Here is a 17,874-nt window from a genome sequence, read left to right as displayed (position 1 = left end):
TTTTTTAACACAAGTATCTGTATTTTTACTCAAGTAAGGAAAGTGAGTACTTTTGCCATCCCTGGTCATGGCACGATATTCAAAACTCCCTGCAATTACGGACTCTTATTCCGCTACAGCATTTTAAATCACTATTGAAAATTGATTGCACAGAGAATTGTAATTGTTATTCTACACTGCAAAAATGATCTAGAAATAAGTAAAAATTTCTTAAATTAAATGTATTCACCCTTAATTCGAGTAGATAAATGAGATAGTTTGCCAATGGAATTAGTAATTTTACTCTTAAAATAAGATAATTAGATAATATGCACTTGAAATAAGACAATGCAATGGCGTTTTCTTATTTTAAGTGTAAATTGTCTTGTTCCATTGGCAGAATGTCTCTTTTACCTCCTCAATTGAAGAACAAATGCACTTATTTTAAGAAAAAATTACTAATCTAGATTCCGATTTTTTGCAGTGTAGAGTCTATGTTGTCCTGTGTTCCTATATGTCTTACTCTACTGCTGCCTCTTGGCCAGGTCTCCCTCAAAAAAGAGATTTTATCTCAAGGGACTTCCTGCTAAAATAAAGGTTAGATAAATAAAGAAAAAACTCCACTGAGCGGCAGGACAAAAAAAAAACTGAATAAGGAAGGAAAGACATTTAGAATAGATTTATTAAGCCAGTCAAATACAAAATGTCTCACATGTGCTTTTTGCTAACGGCAAAAAGAAAAAAAACAAACCAAAAACACTATAAACCAGAAAAATACACCTATCAGGAATTACAGCATACCTTTGAAAGTGCAGCTCAGCTGACGTCTCAGTTCTCACCTATGGAATATTTTGTTCCCCGAAACGTTCAAACTCACACAAAACTGAGCTAAAGTCCAATCTTCCACAATCTGAAGCCCTTCGTCTAACTACTTTAAATACCTTCTACATTATTGAATTTCTGAGATTGGTTTAACCCAATAAAAAAAAAAGAAGAAAAACCTATTTCCAAAGTGTTGAACCTGCACTGTGTCGCTAGGTCTTCTGACTGCAGGTTAATCCCTCGGGAATGGATTTCTGGTTGTTGACGCGGACCGTAAGCATTCAGACACCCCGGCAGAGAGCTCCAGTTAAGCCTGAATCGGACCCAAATCCCTCCTGCTGCCTCTGAGAGTTTAAAGTTCTGTTTCCTAACTGCGTGTTGAGGCTACGGTGAAAACGGTACAGGATGCCGTAAAATGAGCATAAATGTCAGAATGCGTGGTATGACCGAGTAGAAGTGTCGTTTAATGAGATTAGGTCCATCATCATGTATAAAGGAAATAAGAAAAAAAAAAAAAAAAGGAAGTTGTGTAAGTAATGTGCATTGTGTATTGTGTCTGATACAAACATACAATGTCAATAGCTACAATATATTGGGATTACACTAACAACATAGAAAGAACAGCATTACTAAAGACAATGATTTACACTTAGGCAATGCAACTATCAAAACAGCAGGTTATAAATAAATTATTAGTAATCACAATCCTGTTTTTTGATATGATACCATAAAAAAAAACAAAAATCATCCCCCCTCCCCAATTTTTTTTGTATTTCAACAACCACTTTTGAACAGTTACACATATTAGACGTTTCTAGAACATCGATGGCACTGTAGAAATCCTCATAAATCAATTTACTTTCACATTATTTACCTCTATGATTTATTGTACCTATATAATCATCATTCAGCGCTGCAATGAGCTCGTGTTATATTCGTTTTAGGGGAATGGCTTCCAGGAACCCTACAAGTTAAGTGTTAAGGTGTTACATACTTGCAGAGAGACAATTACATGGGTAGATTTTTGTGGAAGGGAAAAATAAAACAAAATGTAATGTTGATTTTTCAAAACTGGTTTAACAAAAAAGGACTTCAGTTCCAGATAAAAAAAAATCAAAATAATATGTATATATTTATATATATTTATATATATTCAGAATAGCGAAGTGTTTCACAAATAGCCTTATAAAACGCAAGTATAAACAACATTACAATAGGATATCTACAGTTCAGTAGGAAAATTATATCTCAATCACACCTTGTCAACTCAAAGACAGTTTTCATGCTACTACCCAGACTCCATCAGATGGGTACGGTGATGCTTTAGTGCTTTCCGGGGTCTATGTTCTGTCTCTCTCTTTTACCAAACCCTGTTGCTGTTGCTGCTGCCGACTGATCTACAAAAAGAAAACAAAAGAGGACAAAGTTACGGTCGACCCACAAAACTAGGCCTGATTTACAGTTTTCAGTCGAATACGTCGTGTGCTTTTGCAGGTCTTTTTCGTCTGGGGAATTCCAAAAAGTGCATTGCAAAAGTATTCATTTCCCGTGTGCTTTATAGCATTTCAACACTGCATCGCTGTGGTTATTTCATGAATTTGAAATAAAAAAAGATATTTTTTGTTGTTTCTTTGTTAGCACAACTCAAAGTCTGTAATCAGTACATGAAAATAGAAACTTTAAAGAACCGAATTTAGAAAGATAATTGTGATCTCATGTAAATGTACCAGAAAATAAAGGAATGTAGCTTAAAATAAGTAGGTGTAACATTTATAAATGTATCTAAGATAAGATTTAAATAAAAAAAACACAATTAAATACCTAGATTTCAAGTTAAAATGTAAAAAAGAAAACTTAAATTATGAATTACATCAGCAACATGATTCAAATATTAGATATGTCATGGAATTATAAAATGCACAATAATGTTTACTTAAAAAAAAAAGAAAAATAAATTCAAAATCAGGTATAAAATCATAAATGACTGTGAATGACTATGACCTGGATGGCTGAGAATCTTCACCAGCACATTATAATAAATAAATAGTGAAATATTTCTGTTATTTTAGGGGGTCAAAGGTTGAAATGTTTGGGAACCAATGGTCCAGAGTCAAATATTTGTCTTTCTGAAACAACTAAAGCTCAGTCAGATTGGATCAAGATCCTATGTGATCCAATTTTAAAAGTCCAACTGAAAATCATCTCATTTGGACTTTGACTGGGCCATTCTATCAACTGGATCCGCTGTAACCTTAGCTGTGTATCTGGGGTCCTTATCACTGAAAAAGGCCAGTTTCTGCCTGATTATCAAGTCTCAACCAGGGGGGAGGCTTCCAGTAAGAATCGAATGACCTCCCAATGCGTTTTACAGCTGATGTTGTGTTTATTTTTATTTGAATTGTTGAAAGCACTGAAGGTTCATCCCAGGCTCTGTTCCTACAGAATCTTCTTTCACATTCTCCCTCCTCCCTTGTGGATCTCTGCAGCGCCTGCAAAACTCCCATGATCCTCTTTGGCTGCTTACTTATTCTGTTTATTAACCTTTTCTCTGACAACTTTGACCAAAACACAATAAAATTATCAAATCATTCACTTTACTTACAAACTAGAGTATTTTTTAGTAGCAGCTGATTATGTTGGATTTTATTTTCCCATCTCAGGGTAAAAAGGTTGATAATGGATGCAAACCAAACCTTTTATTTGTTAACAGATTTTCCTCCCCTTCCCAATTACCGTACTTTTCGGACTATAAGCCGCGACTTTTTCCCCCCATTTTTCGACCTTGCGGCTTATATAACAATGTGGCTTATCTATGGACTTTTACAGCTGACGGCCACTAGGTTAATACCTAAATCTATGGATTTTACCATCCACCATGTTCACGTCACATTTGCTTCAACACACAAGTACGGTAGCTGCGCGCGGGGGAATACGGAGGTCCTTCGGAAGCAGACTTTTACCGCGAGTGGTACGAGACAGAACGACAGCGAGAAAGACGGACATTGAACATAAAAAACCTGCGGCTTATAGTCCGGTGCGGCTTGTATATGTATAAATCGTGCAATTTAGCTTCTGCGGCTTATATTCAGGTGCGGCTAATAGTCAGAAAATTACGGTATTCACTACTTTGCGCTTTAGCTCACACAAATAAATTACACGGAATTTTATAGTTCTAATGTGAGCAGTTTCATGGGGCTTGAATACTTTTGTACTGCACAGTTAGTTTTTTGCTGAAATTGCAGAAGAATATTTGAGTTAAATGTCAGAATGTTCAATACCTGCGTTCTCTGGTGGAGGTCTTGAACTCTCGCCTACTGCTCTGGATCCTCGTGGTTGAGGGAATGACATCTGCCACGGAAAACCCTGGGCGAAAAACAAAGATATTCTTTGTATTAAGCAGCGGTATTTGTGGCAGGTCTTTACTAGGATGAGGAGCAGGGGCTTATGCTCCCTTACCGGGGTAACAGGTTGGAAGTCTCGAGCTGGCGGTGGAACTGCGGCTGCGGCCGCCGCTGCGGCGCCTGCTGCGTTGGGCATCCGGGGAGGGAAATGAACGGGCCAGCCCTCGAGGCCCTGCGTTCCCACCTGCACAAAGGGACCACAGTAGGGAGGGCTCAGCGGGCCGTTCACTGAGCCTGACGTTGGGTCTGAGGTACGTCTTTCCTGCTGCTGCCCCTACGAGGTGTCACAAGTACACATGTGATCCCTAGTCAGTGCATGGCTGCTGCTCTCAGTGCAGCTGCAGCGTTCCAAGTCAAGCCACGCCCCGCAGACGCCACAGATTCGAAAACGTATTGGACCTGACCTGCTTTTCCACATCCATCAGCCTATTAAATACCTTCCAAACACTTTTCAGCCACAAGGGGGCACTACAGGCGTCAAAACTAACTTGATTCTCAAAGACATATCCCCCAAACTGAAATGCAGACTCCACCGGTTGTGATGAGATGAACTTAAGTCCTCCCCGCTCCACCATTCCTCCTTACCCAGTTTGAACCATTTTAAATCAACCTGCAGTGCTAATGACGCTGGCCAGCCAGTACCTGTTTGTGGTGCTGCATCTGCTGTCTCTCCAGCTTACACCTCTCAGTTCGTTCTCTCTGACACTCATTCTGAGTCTGATGAAGCTAAAACGCAAACAAAACGGGAAAATACAATTAAACCGAATAAAAACGCGCACTTTACTGATATAACATGCATTGCAACGTTTACACAGGAAGCGTTTATAAGACGTAGAGGTCTTACCTGATTGGTCACATTAGTAATCTGACCCTGGAGCCTCTCAACCTGCCGTCTCAGATCCTCCTTCTCTTCGTTCATTCGCTCCCTGTCACTTCTTTCTTTTCTAAAGTCCTCCTCAAAGATTTTCACCTGAAGTAGCGAAAATAAACAAAAACATTTTTTAGAAACCTCGTAAAGCCAGATCCTGTCACTGAGAGCTATTCCTGCCACTTCCTTCATGAAGAATTAAGTTTTCCACTGATCCACGTGATTCTTCATCCTGACTGCCGTGTTCAGAAATTGAGTAATTTTTCTTGAAGATCAAATTTAATCCTTCAAAAAATCTACCTTTTATTATTTACTAATATATTGATGAGAATATACACTTTATAGTCCAAAGAAGAAGACCAAGTATACACAGCAGCTGTGCTTGTATTCTGGTCAAAATGTTTTAACTTTTATCAGATTAGTGAATTTAGTTTCAACTTAAGGAATACAGATTAAAATTTGCAATTCATTTCTTTAAAAATAGACATACTTTATTGTTTTATTTTCTTCTTAAGAGTACCAAAAAGAAACCTGGTTATGCTTTAAATTAAACATAATTACCAATATTATGGGAAGAATTAGATGTTGCTGATCTTTATACACACGTTACGGTGATGCAGATTTGGCTCGACTTTAAGATGGTTATTGTACGGAAGAGGATTAGGGCCAGTGGGGGAAAAAAAAAAAAAAAAGTTAACAGATTTTTTTAATTTTATTTCAGTTTAGTATGGGAAAAAAGTCAGAATTCTGACTTTTTTCTCAGAATTCCCACTTTAATCTCAGAATTCTGACTGAATTCTGACAATAAAAAAGTCAGAGAAGAGATTAAAGTCAGAATTCTGACTTTTTTTCCCCATACTATACTGAAATACTTTTTTTTTCCCAGTGGCCCTAATCCCCTTCCGTATTATTGCAACTAAAATAAGGGAAGGAATTTATTCGCATTTCGTCCCGCTGCTCCTCAAAAAACACTGGGAAAGCCTAATCCTACAGCTTTCAGATATCTTTCTTTGTCCTTGTTAAGGAAGAAAAAAATTTATTCCAAATTTGGTTAAAAAAAAAATGTCAGCACTTCCTTACAAATATAAACAGGCATACTATAATGATAAAGCGGACTTTATGTTTACTAATCTTCACACATAACTCAGGTGTTCGGATGATTGTTCTGACTATAAGTACATTCAATTTACATTATAATACATTCAACTTTTTTTCTTATAATTCGTTTCAAATGATCTTGAACATAAATGTGAAGCTTATTTATTCAATCTGAATTTAAAAGCCCAAAACATTGGTTTGAATTTATAGCAATAATTTGATCTTTGCTATTTGATGCCGCTTGATATGAATGAACCGTGATATGCGACAGGAGAAACAAGGACACATTTAAAGGGATTGTGGAAGAGAAATACGTGATAATGTGTAGTTTTCATCAAAGTATGAAACTGAACAATTTTAGTTGGAAAAGGTTGCAAAGCCGTTTAGCTTTTTACACATAAACTAACAGGACACTAAGCCTTGGAAACTTAGAGGTGTATTAGGGTGTAGGGAGAATTTCCAAACTCTTCACATGTTGTGTTGTATGTCTTGCCTGTTCTTTCAGTACAGCGATTTGTGTGAGAAGCTCCTGTTTTTTCAGGTTATTTGCTGCGTCTGCAAAGTTCGCCTGCCCAGGAGGTTGCTGAGGTCACAGCTGGGGTAAAGCTGTTGAACTTTACTTGCTGTCAGTCTGCCCAGGAGGTTGCTGAGAGGATGACGGGGAATGCAAGTTTAAGGCTTCCTCCAATGCCTGGGAAAAGAAAACAGGTAAGCATCAATAAAAAATGGAAAAACAAGCAATAAAACAGGTGTTGAACCACATTTTTCCCTCACCCTGTTTAGGCGCTGGATCTCCTTCTCCTGGTACTCCCGCTGCTTGCTGAGGGGCAGCAGCTGATCCTGCAGGTATCGAACCTTCTGCTTCAGCTCGGCTGTTTCCGAGTTCAAACACTCCTTCTCGCCCTGAAACAAAAAAATCAGTCGCGCTTTGCTCCATCTCCTCCTTCGTCTCACATCTGTGGGATTTTTGCTTCTCTCCTACTCTCACCTGTACGTTTTCGATTTTGGACTTTGCCAGCAGCAGCTTCTTGTCGTAGTCTCGTTGTCTCTGCTCTCGCTCGGCCTCCAGCTCAAGCACGGTTTTCTGGGACTCAGCCAGCCGCTGCCTGAGGTCTGTGATCTGAGGAAGAGTTTTATCATGTAGCTCAAGAGCACCATTTATGAATCCAACACAAACATTGCACATGAAACATGAAAATATGAAGATAAACAGATAAAAACTCTGGTAAAGATAAACGTCTCAAATAGAATTTAGGAAATATGCGTTATCAAATTTCAAACCGAGCCACATAAAGGAGACATCTGCGAACACGTCTCTGTATAAAGTATGAACGAACCTTACTGACGTAAATGGATATATCTGGGGTTCTGTGGTTTAAACCCAAGCCTGCACGGTGTCCCCATCTCTACAGAGTGTGAATGTCGGTATGTTCGCGACTGCGTGCACGAACGCAGGTGTGTGAGCGCGACTGTGAGAGCGTGTGTACATCCGCGTGTCGTTGCTGCCCTCTGACTGCACCACAGCAGGAAGTCGGCGGGTACCGGAGAGGTGAGGGGAATTCTCGCTGAAGTGTGACAGGCCTTGTGGTAAGCATGCTCAAATAGCAAGCTATTGCAAGATTGCACCTTTTCCACTGGACAAGCACATTGAAAAAGAACAAAACAAAAAAAAAAGTACATCCGTGTAATTGCTTCTCTTCACTGCCAACCGTTTATATCAGAGTCGCTGGTTCCCTACAGATAACCTCAAAAAAACGGCGCCGTTCTGAAGGGCTGCGATTGGTAGAACAGAATATGGGTTTCCATTGTCTACTTTGCAAAAATGCCAGACAAAAATGCTCCTCTCTGACTGTTTTCCCTTTTTTTTAACCAAATGAGACCATTTTGAAAACCTAAAGTTAGCAAATCATCAAAAAAAAGTTAAAATATGTCAGAGAAGTTTATGGTAATCAGACACGTGAAGCAATCTCTGACCCAGAGTAGAGTGGAAACTGCACTTTGCTTATAACTGTAACTATAATAGTTAATAATAAATTTAGTTGTCATTCAAACTAGTTTATACAATATTTAGCTTTTCAAATTTCACAGGGTTGCATGATTTTATGCGATTTTCCTCTAAAAGTTGGAACCAAAAAAGAAATTGATCGAAAATTATAATTCAGCAAATATTTTCTATATTAGTAATACAAATTTAAAGAGATTTTTCACAGGAGTTTTTATTTAAGCAGTCTAAAAAGTCAATCAGAGACGTCTTCCCACACTGTTTAAAGTCATTACTGTACCTTCTGCTCAAACTGTGACTTCATGGCGTTCCACTGAATGTCCCACTGCTTGTTCACCTCCAGAACCTGCGAGCGGCGCCAGAAAGCGAAACAAACAAACAATGAACATGTAGGAAACAAAGTGCACAGAGACTTTCCCTAATGGCAAAAGAGGATGGGTAGCTACTTAAAAAAAAGTTCAATAAAACAAAGCAAAGACTCACATCCTTTCTCTGCTTCTCCAAAAGCTTGATCTTCTTTTCGTACACCTCTATGTCACATGCTTTAGCTGGGGTTCTCTCTGCTGATTTTCCACTCTGGGGGGGGGACACACACACACAAAGTTTTTCCTTATTCCACAAAACTCCATGATTACATCAGCAAACCAAAGAGGAAGTTGTGTCGCAAAGTCATTGAAATGGTTTAGCGTATTTCCAAAGGGAAATTTGATCCGTTTTTTTTTAAATGACACAAAATCCTAAAAGAAATTCCAACATGCAACATCTTCTGCTGTAAATGTACCTTCTGTGGGGTAGTGGCCTCCATTTTAGGTCGAACAGCAGGAGATTCCTCCTTAGCCGGCTCCTCTTTGGCCTCCGGAATCTCCATCTCTGGCGGCGCAGCAGTCGGCACCACTGTTGTTCCTCCCGTGACCAGCTCCTTAAGTTTCTGATTCTCTAGTCTACGTAAGCAAGAAAGTGAAAATGATAGTAGTTCTGATCAGAGTCCATTCTTTCCAAGATGTTTTATGCTCTACGGTCATTTCAGGATTTCCTTTTGGGAAGAACCTACAAGACCCAGCAGGGAAACTGAAATAATCCCCCCATCAGAAGTGAAAGCAAGCAACTTCAGTCTCCAGTCATGGATTACAAGAGGTGGAGTGTCTCAAAAATCAGAACAGGCGCATCTTTCAGGAAAGATTAACACAAAAAAATGACGTAAAACACAGCAGTTCTTGTGATTTTCCTTCAAGCATCTGAACAAAAGGGTTTCAGCATAGCTGAGAAAGAATAACAAGAGAGCAGTGAAGCTGAAAGAGAAGGAGAAACATTACCTCAGCTGCTCCAGGTCTCGATTCCTGATATGATGATCTTCTTCCATTTTCTTTCGAAGCTCATTGTTTTCCTGTCTGAGCTGCTCACACAGCGTCTAGAAAACCCAAGCAGACCAAAAGGCTCACATTTATCACGTTATTAACCACAGTCCTATAAGAACAATGTGAATTCCCCAAAAAGAACTGAAGCACATTATACAGTTCTTTTTACTATAAGGTATATCTAACTATATAACCACACACACTCAAGCCAATTTAATGCGGCATTTTTGACTTAGACATATAAGCCTGGAGCTTTAACAGCTACGTTACTCTATTTTGGTGCATTTCTATGTTAGAAATTTTACTATAAAAAAAAAAAAATCCTTATTCTTTTAAGCCAGACTTTGTAAATATACACTTTTCTGATAAGTTAGTAGTGAAGCAGATAAGAAATGTATTGTCTAAAGTTACAAATCACCAGTTTTTGCAGAAACTCTATAATTATTAAAAGGCATTTTCAACTAAAAGCAATAAACGTGCCACACAAATACACCATTTCCCAAAAATTAGGATCCAATATGGAAAATCTTACAGTTTCTAAGGCTTCTTTTCACCTCAAAATGGAAATGATTAAATAAAACACTTTTTTTTTTGAAAGGGGACCTGCTAAAACACCATTCTTATCGTATTTAAATAAAGTATTGCATAAGCACACGTCAAATGTTCATGTGAGATTTGAATAAATTCAACAGCTTGAAAAGTGGTGACAGAAATCCTATTCAGAAAAAAAAACCCACATTCTTTTTATTTTAAGTCAAATATAAAGTTTAGGCAACAACAGCAAACAGGATTATAATCACATATTTATCAGCCATGATGTTAAAGGTGATCATCTATTACTGTGCATTTTTTACAAACATCAGAAAGAACGCGTGTTTGGATGAGTTAAAATAAAACTCTCAGAGCACTGATTCACCAAACATTTTTTTTAGAAGTTCACTGATAAAAGTATGATACTCCTGACGTTAAAGTAACATAATCTAAAATAAAACGGCGACAGAATCGTTTCCAAAAGCATCAGAAATGTGCTCAGATAATTTCCACGTCTCGTACCTGTAAGAGGGAGGTCCTCTGTTCGTTCTTCTGGACCTTGGAGGAGAGATGGTGAAACTCCACCGCCATGCGGCCGAGGTGAGCCAGAAGCTGGTTTGGGTTCGACTCCTCTGCAAAAATGCTAAAAGAGCTCTCCAGCCTCTTCAGCTGGCTCGCCAGCTCGTTGTTCTCCTGAGGAAGCTGGGGAACAGCTCCTGCCACCAACCCAGCCTGGAGATACCCACACAGGTAGAAAGTCAGTCATCTTTGCAGAGACGAGTGAGCGAGGCCATCTTTACATATCCACTCAAGCCCGCATAAAGCCTACTGTAAAACATAAACAATCTTGGGGTTTTTTATCTTGTTTATGGAAAGTAGCAGCTAAATTCTCTAAAAACTCAAACCAGTTTGTCCAGTTACATTTAAGCTTCGCACTGTGGGAGTATCTATTTTTAGCACTAATAATCTGGTCAGGTAAAACATTATTTTAAAGTGAAAAAAAAATAAAAATCAAGAAAGATAAATTAAAACATTAGTTGTGCTTAACAATATCAGAAAAAGGTTTCCCAGGATGTTAAATTTGAATGAATCTGGGTAATTCTAGTCCGTAATAATCCTGGAATTTCCCTTCACTGACTCAGATGGAGCTGCCAGTATTGTGTTCATAGGTGAGTCAATGCTCTAGTAATGTATTCCTAATTTTGAGGAAATTGCTATAGAGAGGAAATCCTGAATTTAGCCTCAAAAGCCACAGAAAATAATTCTCACTAAAGTAAAAACCAACAGGATTGAGATCCTCTGATCTAAATAGATGTTTGCCATGGAAGGGTACTTGTGATCTTGGACGTACAGTCAAGGCATCAGAGTTCCTTCTCTCCATATTCCCCCTTTCAGATTCCAATAAGGCCTCCTGTGAAGACCCATCCCAAAAAAAAGAAGGAAAAGAAAAGGCTGAATATCTGTAACCGTTCTAAAAATGTTGTCCATGCGTCACGTGATGAAGCTCAGTACATACATGGGGCTTCTCCGGCTGAAGTGTTCTCCCTAAACAGCTAGACTGCTCCTCCTTCTCTGCAGCGGGGTGTAAACAGGGTTTGTCTGAAACAAAACAATACAAATCACTTCATGCCTTTTAATCATGCTTTTCCTTTTTAATCCGTCACTGGTTTATTTAACTGGTTAAAATTCCTCATTTAGATCAAATCTGTTGGACTTACTTTGTGTCTCAGCGTGGCCGGGAGCTCCCGCGCACAGACTGGCGGCAAAGCTGGCCGACTTTAAAGCCTCGTTGTCCCTCACCAGTTCCTCCACTCGCTGCCGAAGCCTCGACGCCTCGGACTGAGATTCCTCCAACAAATCACCTGTAAGATCAAAGGAATCTCCTTACAGGACAAAGAGAAGTTTCAGCTGAAGGTTTGCCAACAACGCCAGGAGCAGACGGTAAATAGGGCATGACAGATGTTCAGTGGGAAATAAAGGAACATCCTAGGTGAGTCACAAAGGAAGCGTTCAGGCCAATCAGAGTGTTGGGATGTAATCAAATCCAAAGATAACCATGGAAGTTTTTCAGGTTTTACAGTGGCCTATAAGGCTTGCTTAAAAACAGTTACATTTTTGAACGTGTGTGTCAGCATGCAGCCTAGAAAGTGAAGACACGTGGAGTTATATCCTTCAAAACTTTTTCCATTTCCTGTTAGATAAGTTAAATGATAATCCCTAATGCGTCATCCTCATTTCCCAGACGACAGAAACATGTCCTGATCTGGAACCTACCTAAACTCTTGAGTCCCTTCATCCGTTCCCTCAGCATGCTGTTTTCCTCCAGCAGCTGGCGATAGCTGCTGCCCCCTATAACTTCATCCCTGGCCTTGACCTCACTCCCACCAGGATCGTAGATGCGATACGGACCTTTCCCTTCCATCGCCGTGGTTCACTTCCTAAACATGGTCCTGCAAACTGTGGAAAGATGGCAAATCCTGCTTTATTTCATATAATAAAACACATCAAGTTTAGAAAAGGATGTAGCTAAAAACAAAAGATGCACAGATGAGGGTGATCTTAACATAAAAGGGTCCTGATTACAGAAATTTAGACCAATTTTTACAAAAAAATGTGTAAAAAATGTATCATATCTACTCCATCACATTTAAACGTGTATTGTCCATTTTCCAGAAAGAGAAAAACTCTACATCCACATACTTCAGCCTATCAGAAGTCTCAGCAAACAATCGGTCGATGATTCAAGACACCCACTCAGAAGCCCACCATAGCCCACGCTTTAACTCCTGGTTTCTAACAATGTAAGTGAGAAAACCATCGCTGCAGCCTGATAGAGAAACGATCACCTGTGTGACAACAAAAAGCAGCAACATCCCTCCCTCCTTTGGCTCCAGTAACAGGGGTGAAATATATTGGGAAGAGTGTGCTGAATAAGACAACTACAACGGCTCATTACCAAAAAAAAAAAAAAAAATAGACAAAAGAAGATGGGAGAAAAAGATCAAAAATTTTTTAAATTCTAATTTTAAACAGATATTTAATATTCGAGCCTAATAAAAAGCCCGTTTCCTCTGCTGGAAGCTACCTTAACCGACTGAATAAGGCTAATATTAGTTTTCGCTGTTGTCATGCAAATTGCTAACGACATCTTAGTTAGCTGTCGGCTACAAAGCGGCGCAGAAAGCCCTTCAAACTCACAGATTTCTACAACAAACGAGCTACTATCGGTGCGGAGAACGAGTCGGAAAGAAGAGCAACACGACGAAGCGAGAAAAAAAACGGGACAAAGATGTTCTTTTTTTGTTTGGTACCTTTCAGCTCGCTGTGGCCTCTCGTCTCTGTGGCTAGACAGACATCTACTGCGGAAGTAGTCTACTGACTCTATGCCGTAACCTGGGAAATTCCACCTCGCGACGTTTGATGTAAACAGCGGTGATTGACAGCCGAACGGACCAATCAGAGGGAGGCTTCTCCTCTGAAGCGGCCTGGCAGACCGTGATGTAAACACAGAAATAAAAAAATAAAAAAAGGCAGTTTATGATTCCATATTTAGTCAGTTATTTTTATTTTAATTTAATTTTTTTTTCAGAAAACTTTACCTTACCTACAAGATATATACTAAAATAGAGCATACTCGTTTAAAATGGCATAACAGAGAGCAAATACAATTAATACCAAAAATAAATCAAGATTTTTTTCTGGAAAGTAAATGATTGCAACTTAAACAATTCCCTTTTTTTTACATCAGAAAGTAACTCCTTTTATAACAGGGACAAACCCGACCGTTTTCGTTGAATTGCTGTATTCTTCATTGATAAATAGAGAGGGGCTGATGGGGGGTTTCTGTTGTTGCATCACTTATTTCCTGTGAAGTATGAGACCTAGATTGACATAACAGGAGGACTTACTGCTCTTTAACCCGTTGCGTAAAGGAAAAAGCAATATGATTCAAGTTCATCAGTATATGCAATATTAGATAATCATTCTATTAGTAGACCAGACCTTTTATTAGAGATAACATTTTTAATTTATAGAATTCCGGCAATCAGAATCAGACAGAATTTAATAATCAGAGAGGAAAATTAAAAAATAAATTCTTACACGCTCCAGATATACAAACTAAATATATATATAAAATGTCACTCTTAAGGAATTTAATGGCAATGCTGCTTGCTTTATTTGACTTATTATTGTCAGATTACTTCCAAAGACTATGTTTTTATGCTGAACATAAGCAAGTAAAATTCTATTTAAATAACAAGAAGAGAAGCTGAAATAATTATAGATAAACGGTTGCTGTGCAGTGCTTTAAGTAGGAAAAAATACATTCAGGTACTCCCCTACAGAAACATGGGTTATTTTTCTATACAGATCTATAATAGTTTTATTGTAAAACAGATAAAAAAGAACAAAGCCATTTCTACCATCAGTACTGTTATCAAAACATGGTAAATGGCCTGTACTTATATAGCACCTTTTCAAGTCAGGAGACTTGACCAATGCGCTTTACACTACATTCAGTCATTCACCCACAAACTCACGTTGGCAAGCTACATTGTAGCCACAGCTGCCCTGGGGCTCACTGACAGACCGGGCCCTCTGACCACCATCAGTAGACAATGCAGGTGAAGTGTCTTGCCCAAGGACACAACAACACTGGAAGTTGGAGCCGGGGCTTGAACCGTCAATCCTTTGATTTCAGGGCAAACTCCTACATCCGACACCACTGTCGGCCTATCCAAACCACACAAGATAATATAAATGCATATGTATAACTATAAATCCAAATAAAGTGATAGTTATGTGCATAAACAGTGCAAGGAATGAATAAAATCATGGGTGTAGGTTTGCATAGGGACCATAGGGACATGTCCTTAACAAAATTTTGGACCGACCTACTTGTCCCTAACAACAATTAGATGTGAATAACATGTTTATAATTTACAATACAGTTTTTTTGCAGCAGTAGAGGAGTTCTGGATGGAGAATATTGACAGACGAAAACATTTTTTAATCTAAAATGCAAAATGCTTATATATTTTTTGTACAATTGTGGTATAATTCCTGCTGTAAGTGGGTCGCTCTTTGAGCTAAAGACATGTTTTAGAGTCTCTATACTCCAGTTAATGATTATTCGATTACTAAATTTGTTGACATTTAAATAATGGATTATTTCGATGAATTGTTTCAGCCCAAGATAAAATACATGATATGGGTTAAATAGAGTAACTACAGCCTAGATGACTTGTAGAGTGAAATTAATATTCTAAATGCTCAGTGTCAGTTCCAGTGCTCATGTAAATACAATACATTTATTTGGCGTCCCTTTAATCTATTGTTTTGCTTTTTTTCATGAGAGAATATTTAAAAGATAAGAGTGGGTTTTATCTCTGTTTACCTCTGCACAATACTATATCTTCAATATAAAAAATAAACAGGATAAGTCCAGATATAACAGACATGTTTAGATTATATTTTGTTAAATAGGCACAGATTTACTTTCTTAGTCGCTGGTAATTTCAAATGCAAACTTTTCAAAGTGGAGAAAAGTCTCATTCCAAATAATCAGAGCCAGTGATGCTTTAAACATTGATAAACAGCATCTGGGGTGTGTAGCGCTTATAAAATTTGTACAAATGTAGCAAGAAATGCTGCTTTTCTCTTTAAACAAAATACACCCTGATTTTCACATCAAGCAGAAAAATACGAGCATGCATATTTTTGCATGGAACCAATGACATCCGACCAATAGTATCCCTACCAAAGTTGAAATCAAACCTACGCCTTTGGGTTTAATAGTCATTTTTACATGGATACCATATAGGAGGAAAAGGAAATGAGTTGGCAGATAAATATGCAAAACAAGCTACAAAAAAATAGTTATATTGATATAATGATACCATTTAGTAAAGAAGAAATTAAATCTATTATTAAACAAAAGGTTAAGGAAAGATGGCAGTGGGAAGAGGATAGAACTGGACGGTGTTTTTACAGTATTCAAAGAAAAGTTGGTACAATGAGGAGAACAGGAAGAAATAGAAAAGAGGAAACCATTATATCCAGATTAGCTTTTGATCACACAAGGTTAAATAGTACTTTATGTAAAATGGGAAAACATCCAACAGGAAATTGTGATTTTTGTTTTCAAGAAGTGACAGTAAAACATGTTTTGTTAGTCTGTTCTAAATATTATGTTGAGAGAAGGGAATTAATTAGTCGATTACAACAAAATTAATTGAAAATTAAAAATACAAGGTATTTTGGACAAACTTTCTACTTCTAAATGTTTTTTTTTTTATTTAAGGAATTACTTTAAAACAAAACTGATTGAAAGAATATAAGATTTATTAACTTATTATGATTTTATTTTTTTAATTTATTTTTTGTTTTGTAGGAGAATTTATATATAGCGTCTCGATCCACACTCCATTCAAGTAGATGGCAGTAATGCACATCAATAAGTTGCTTCCCAACCACCATAAAAAAGAAGAAGAAGAAAATGCAATATTTTCTAAGAATGTATTTATAGCTCCTCTTATCTTTACTTTTGCAGTTGGTACAATTACATGTAGTATTTGTTCGCTGATCAAAGTAGCATTTTCCACACTATGTCAGGTTATAAAAAGAAAACTGAGAATTAATGCCATGATTAAATTGCTCCCAATTTTTTAGGGGGGGGATTTTTTTATTTTTATTCTTCTAATAATAATGTTTTTGGCACACTTCACTTTAGTGCTTCTAGATAAAAATTAAAAACAGCCTAACAAATTTCCTTCAGAATTCACCAAATGTGACAAGGAAATGTGCAAAAAGTTAATAGATTTTCTGAAAATGGAAAGCTGTTAAAGCTTTATTGCACATAAACAACATGCTTTTTGGGATTTTGCTGTGAAAAGTTGATGTGACAACAAAACTCAGCTTTATGATAGATTAAGGCATCAAATTGAAATGCAATAAAACTTGTGGTTAAAACAGGATAAAATGTTTGAAATCAATGTCCAGAAATCATTAAGTGGAAAAGTTTTGATCTCAACTGGTTTAATTTTGTAAAAAGTCTTCTTTAGGGATTATTAATCGATTAATCAAAAAAATACTCCACACATTCATTGTTTTGCAAAATGATCACTAGTTGCAGCCCTACTATGGTCACATTTATAGGTAAGGCTTGCAGTGAGTGTGAAATCATTCCAAGAAATGAAACTGCAGTAATATGATTGAAAGCCAACAGACATGGAGATTGATGGATGCACAGTTTAGAAGCTTTCCAGCAATTATTTCCCAGGTTTGTTTAATGAATAGAAAATTTTCATGCAAGCCTTCAATAATATTGGTTAAAAAATTATCATATCAACTTATGGACTTTTCAATAAATCTATAATCTAAAGTGAGAAAAAGCAAGAAAAGGCTAAAAAAAAATGCTTCAAAGCAAGAAAATGCTTTAAAAAAAAATCAAGAAAAAAGCAGCTAAACATCTAAATCAAACATAACTTAATATTTTGTTTCATTGTCCGAGATTAAATCATCCAGAACATTTTCTATTTTATGTCAGTTAGGATGAACACAATTATTGCTGTTTGATAAAACCCAGATTGATAAATAAATAAATATCTTTAGAATACGTTACATACTTTCTTTAAAATGCTTGAGTTGGGTCAAATGCAGAGGCGGAGTTACCAATAGGCCTAACTACTGAAGGCTGTGGCCTGGGGCCTCAAGTTCCTGAGGGCCCCATAAAACTCCTTATGCATGTATGTTTAATGGAGCCTAGGCGGGAGTTCAACTAAAGAAACTGATTGCTCTGCTACATCCACCTGCTCC

At 37.6% G+C, this 17,874-nt stretch overlaps 1 protein-coding gene across 2 annotated transcripts; it reads right to left on the bottom strand.

The window, feature by feature from the left end:
* Nucleotides 1–631: 631 nt before the first annotated feature.
* On the bottom strand, nucleotides 632–13,524 carry tnip1 (TNFAIP3 interacting protein 1). Of its 2 annotated transcripts, none has more exons than XM_015377507.1 (19): nucleotides 13,368–13,524; nucleotides 12,331–12,513; nucleotides 11,775–11,918; nucleotides 11,573–11,655; nucleotides 11,408–11,467; nucleotides 10,579–10,788; nucleotides 9,484–9,578; nucleotides 8,952–9,111; nucleotides 8,654–8,746; nucleotides 8,451–8,516; nucleotides 7,157–7,288; nucleotides 6,943–7,071; nucleotides 6,820–6,859; nucleotides 6,662–6,756; nucleotides 5,047–5,172; nucleotides 4,845–4,928; nucleotides 4,258–4,476; nucleotides 4,080–4,164; nucleotides 632–2,198 (listed from the first exon to the last, which is right to left on the bottom strand). In XM_015377507.1, the coding sequence occupies exons 2-19, from the start codon at nucleotides 12,476–12,478 to the stop codon at nucleotides 2,125–2,127; spliced, it is 2,043 nt and encodes a 680-aa protein (XP_015232993.1). In that variant the 5' UTR covers nucleotides 12,479–12,513; nucleotides 13,368–13,524; the 3' UTR covers nucleotides 632–2,124. The 2 variants fall into 2 exon arrangements, with proteins under 2 accessions (XP_015232993.1, XP_015233002.1); XM_015377516.1 differs by having other exon boundaries at nucleotides 4,258–4,386.
* Between the last annotated feature and the right edge of the window lie 4,350 nt (nucleotides 13,525–17,874).

This window comes from Cyprinodon variegatus, unplaced genomic scaffold (genome assembly GCF_000732505.1).
Source record: "Cyprinodon variegatus isolate N-32 unplaced genomic scaffold, C_variegatus-1.0 Scaffold8, whole genome shotgun sequence".
In the NCBI taxonomy this organism is placed as follows: domain Eukaryota; kingdom Metazoa; phylum Chordata; class Actinopteri; order Cyprinodontiformes; family Cyprinodontidae; genus Cyprinodon; species Cyprinodon variegatus.
This window is presented reverse-complemented; position numbering and strand designations above follow the sequence as displayed.